Source organism: Echinococcus granulosus (genome assembly GCF_000524195.1).
Source record: "Echinococcus granulosus chromosome Unknown EG_S00216, whole genome shotgun sequence".
Taxonomy (NCBI): Eukaryota; Metazoa; Platyhelminthes; class Cestoda; order Cyclophyllidea; family Taeniidae; genus Echinococcus; species Echinococcus granulosus.
This window is the reverse complement of record NW_020170596.1, coordinates 28,886-32,004: the sequence shown is the minus strand read 5'-3', so window position 1 is coordinate 32,004 and position 3,119 is coordinate 28,886. Positions and strand designations below refer to the sequence as shown.

The 3,119-nt window shown below is 38.0% G+C and overlaps 1 protein-coding gene across 1 annotated transcript in view; it reads right to left on the bottom strand. All coding sequences in view use genetic code 11, as the record gives it.

Annotated features, from left to right (window-relative positions):
- The window catches only part of EGR_10399 (hypothetical protein), a gene marked incomplete at both ends in the record, with an annotated part of 6,065 nt that overhangs the window by 625 nt on the left and 2,321 nt on the right, over nucleotides 1-3,119 (bottom strand). The window contains 5 exons of the mRNA XM_024499648.1: nucleotides 165-203; nucleotides 251-301; nucleotides 360-466; nucleotides 1,484-1,550; nucleotides 2,300-2,399. Of these exons, the coding sequence (XP_024345933.1) occupies nucleotides 165-203; nucleotides 251-301; nucleotides 360-466; nucleotides 1,484-1,550; nucleotides 2,300-2,399 (364 nt within the window). The remainder of the gene's footprint in view (nucleotides 1-164; nucleotides 204-250; nucleotides 302-359; nucleotides 467-1,483; nucleotides 1,551-2,299; nucleotides 2,400-3,119) is intronic.

The window sequence follows — 3,119 nt, the reverse complement described above, 5'->3', positions numbered from 1 at the left end:
GCCTGATCTGTAACAGCACCAGATGGTGTGATTGCAAGGTCATTTTCACTGAACTGCTGGTTTCCGTTTTTAATCTATCAGATAACCTGAATTTAATGACTTCTGATCCCAGAGCAGAGTCACTTGCTGCCCATATCCACCATCGTGTGCTGCAAAAGGGTTACCAGTGAAACATGATCGGAAGCTCTTGTAAAATTGATCAACTAATTGCCAAATTATTGAATAAACAAATATGAAAATCCGACCTAACTTGATTTACCGACTGCTGGTCAATCAAAAGTATTTGGATAATATCCAAACTCTATAACAAAATTAAACCGTCTTACAAGTTAAAATGATGAAGGAAAATACTCTCTGACCTCTCTTTCAAGCAACTTAAAGGTAGCAAAGTTGTTTGCCTGGCGAGAGTTCATTTCAAAGTATTCCTTCCCTGGATAAGCTTTTGCACAAGAGTGACCATATTTGACTTGAAAAAGTCATTATTAAATAATCAGTTGACTTGGTATTCATGATGAGGGTCACTTCCTTCCTGCTCCCAGCAGTTCCATCTTGGACGGATAAATTTAGAAAAGTGGAAATCCTGTCTCACCTATAAAACACCTCTGCTTAGTCATGCAATAAATGGGGAAAACACAACAGCTTTACTCAGAATTTAGGAAAATTGATTTTCTGGTTTTTAAAATATCTCTGAAGAAAGTAGCCAATAGTTGAGGGTTTAGCTCTGTGCTTGGGACCACTCCTACATCCAAGAGTGCGATTCGGTTACTGAGTGCATCGCCTGTGTGCAAGTGAGGTGGGACCCTGTGAACCAAAAAATCGGTAAGTGAAATGTTTTTCCTCCCTGTTTTTTCCAAAAGTTAGGTAATTTGCGGGTTTTGAACTCGTCTATGTTACCTAAGGTGGTGATAGCCTTGGGATAAGGGTATTTCATGTGGGAAAAGAGTTATCAATGCATAGGCCTTAAGCCTCGTAAATGTGAGATTAGATTAATTACAACCATACACGATTGTTGGGGAATTTGTACCATAGTTGGCATAAAGAACTCTGGACAACCACTATGAATACCGTTTACCGGCAGCTTCGCGGGTGAAGAAAGCACGTTATTTTGCACTGACTTGTTTGCCACTGAGCCATCAGTCAGTAGCAAATGCGTCCACGGATCAGTTAAGCTGACAGACAGATTTATACGCTCGAACTTAGGCAAGAGGTTGAGGAAGAGTCAAATGCATTACAAGCACCAAATATGCTAAAAGCCTTTTCACAGACTACGAAGTCATTCTAATTCAAGCATTTTATCTTTCCGATCAAAAATGAATCACTTTCAGCAGTGTGACCTCATTCAAAAAAGGATCCGGCTTTGACAAGAATCTCTTTAATTTTACTTTTGCATTTCAAGATCTAGTTGGAACACTGTCAGGTTCCACTTTTGTGCCCCTTGTTGCCAGCATTGGCTATTTACTTAGTATCAGAATTCCCGGTCTACTTTTTCGTACTTTAAAGCCAATAAATTTGTCTTGAATGATCAGCGACCCATATTTTGTTCCTGGGTCCTGTTCAGACGAATGCAAATAATTGATATGTTAAGATTTATCTGCCATGTTTGATTAGATTTGCCAATTATGAACGGCCGGATGTGAGAACGTTCAAATTCTTATAATTTTGGACTCTTGCGATTTTACTGCATGAGTGGTTCAAAAAGTTCCATTAAAGAAAGCCACAATTATGCGAGTAATATATTAACATGTGGCCAAAAAACTACTCAATATCACCGGAATAAAGACGACTTTTGTACCTAACTACAGTCGCACTTGAGGACCTGTAATGAAGTGAACGTGAGGGAGAATTTTGGACGGCTGATATGTTGTCCTTACAGGATTATACTTTATTCCGCTTCAAAGGGACGAAGTGTAAAGTCAACCATAGTTTATTGTCTGCACTGCAAGTAATGTGAGGGATAATTTGTCCTTAGTTAAGAGGCCGTAAATCAGACTCATGAAGGGATAGACGACAGTCCCCAAAAGGCAACACCTGAGTCAGGCATATGGCCACGGCATTCATAGGAAGAGGAATTGCGTTAACAACAGGTGTTTATTGCAGCTGGTAGGTAGAAATAACCACAAATACGTTCTAAAACTGCCTTTTATTTAGGTATTTCAAGGGGGATAAAAGTTGCTAAAATATGAAAGGGTGAATATTTGGGGGCCCAAAAATTTAAAAAGGAAAGTAAACTGTCATGGAAGTGGCTGTCAGCTTCCTAAAATTATAACTTCAAGTACCTAGGTTATGAGTAATAGTTTACACATATATACTGCTGTGGTAAATGTATACGCATCGGCGTATTACCCAAACTACTGATCCTTAATTCTCTTAAACATGAGAAATGCAAGGAATCATGGGATCTGAAAAAAAGTAACAAAATAATCTTGTGCATAGACGAAATCTGCTTATCTATTTGGAAATCTGTACCTCTAATGAAAAAGTGTGCTATGCTATGAATGTTAATAGTCTATCGCCAAGGAAAACGATGGCAGGAATTCCCCACTAAAATCCCCAATATAAACGAAATCGGTAATTCATAGGTGATATCAGCTTTTTCTAATTAGAGAATATTAAATCAAGCCCTACAAAAATGCATTCCTTAATGGCAGGACAGGGGTTTTGCCGTGCAAATTGCTTTCTCCAAGTACTGACCAATAAACAAGCATACTAAGTTAGAGTTACTAAAGCAATGAGCATAATTTTATAAAGATTTACAAAGATTGGTTTTACAACCGCTTTCCCATTAGGTCTGATTGATGTATTTTTAATAGGAAAGGACGGAATTAATTGTTTGTAATTTTAGGTTTAATGGTATTGTAGTGCTTATTATCACAAACGCTAATAAACTTATTTGTGTTTTCTAGCATATTTTTACGATTTACTGTTAGTAGTGCTTGATGGTTGATGTGCAAATAGTAGCGGCTGAATTTGCATTGTAATTAGAGCCTGTGCGGGTCATAGGTCAAACATTTAAAACACTGCAAAAAATAGACAGTTGTACGGTGAAACTCACCTGACCTCCAGATGACCCCACAAAATACTTGCAATCACATGATTTAATATCACGCAAAGCGGAAGGT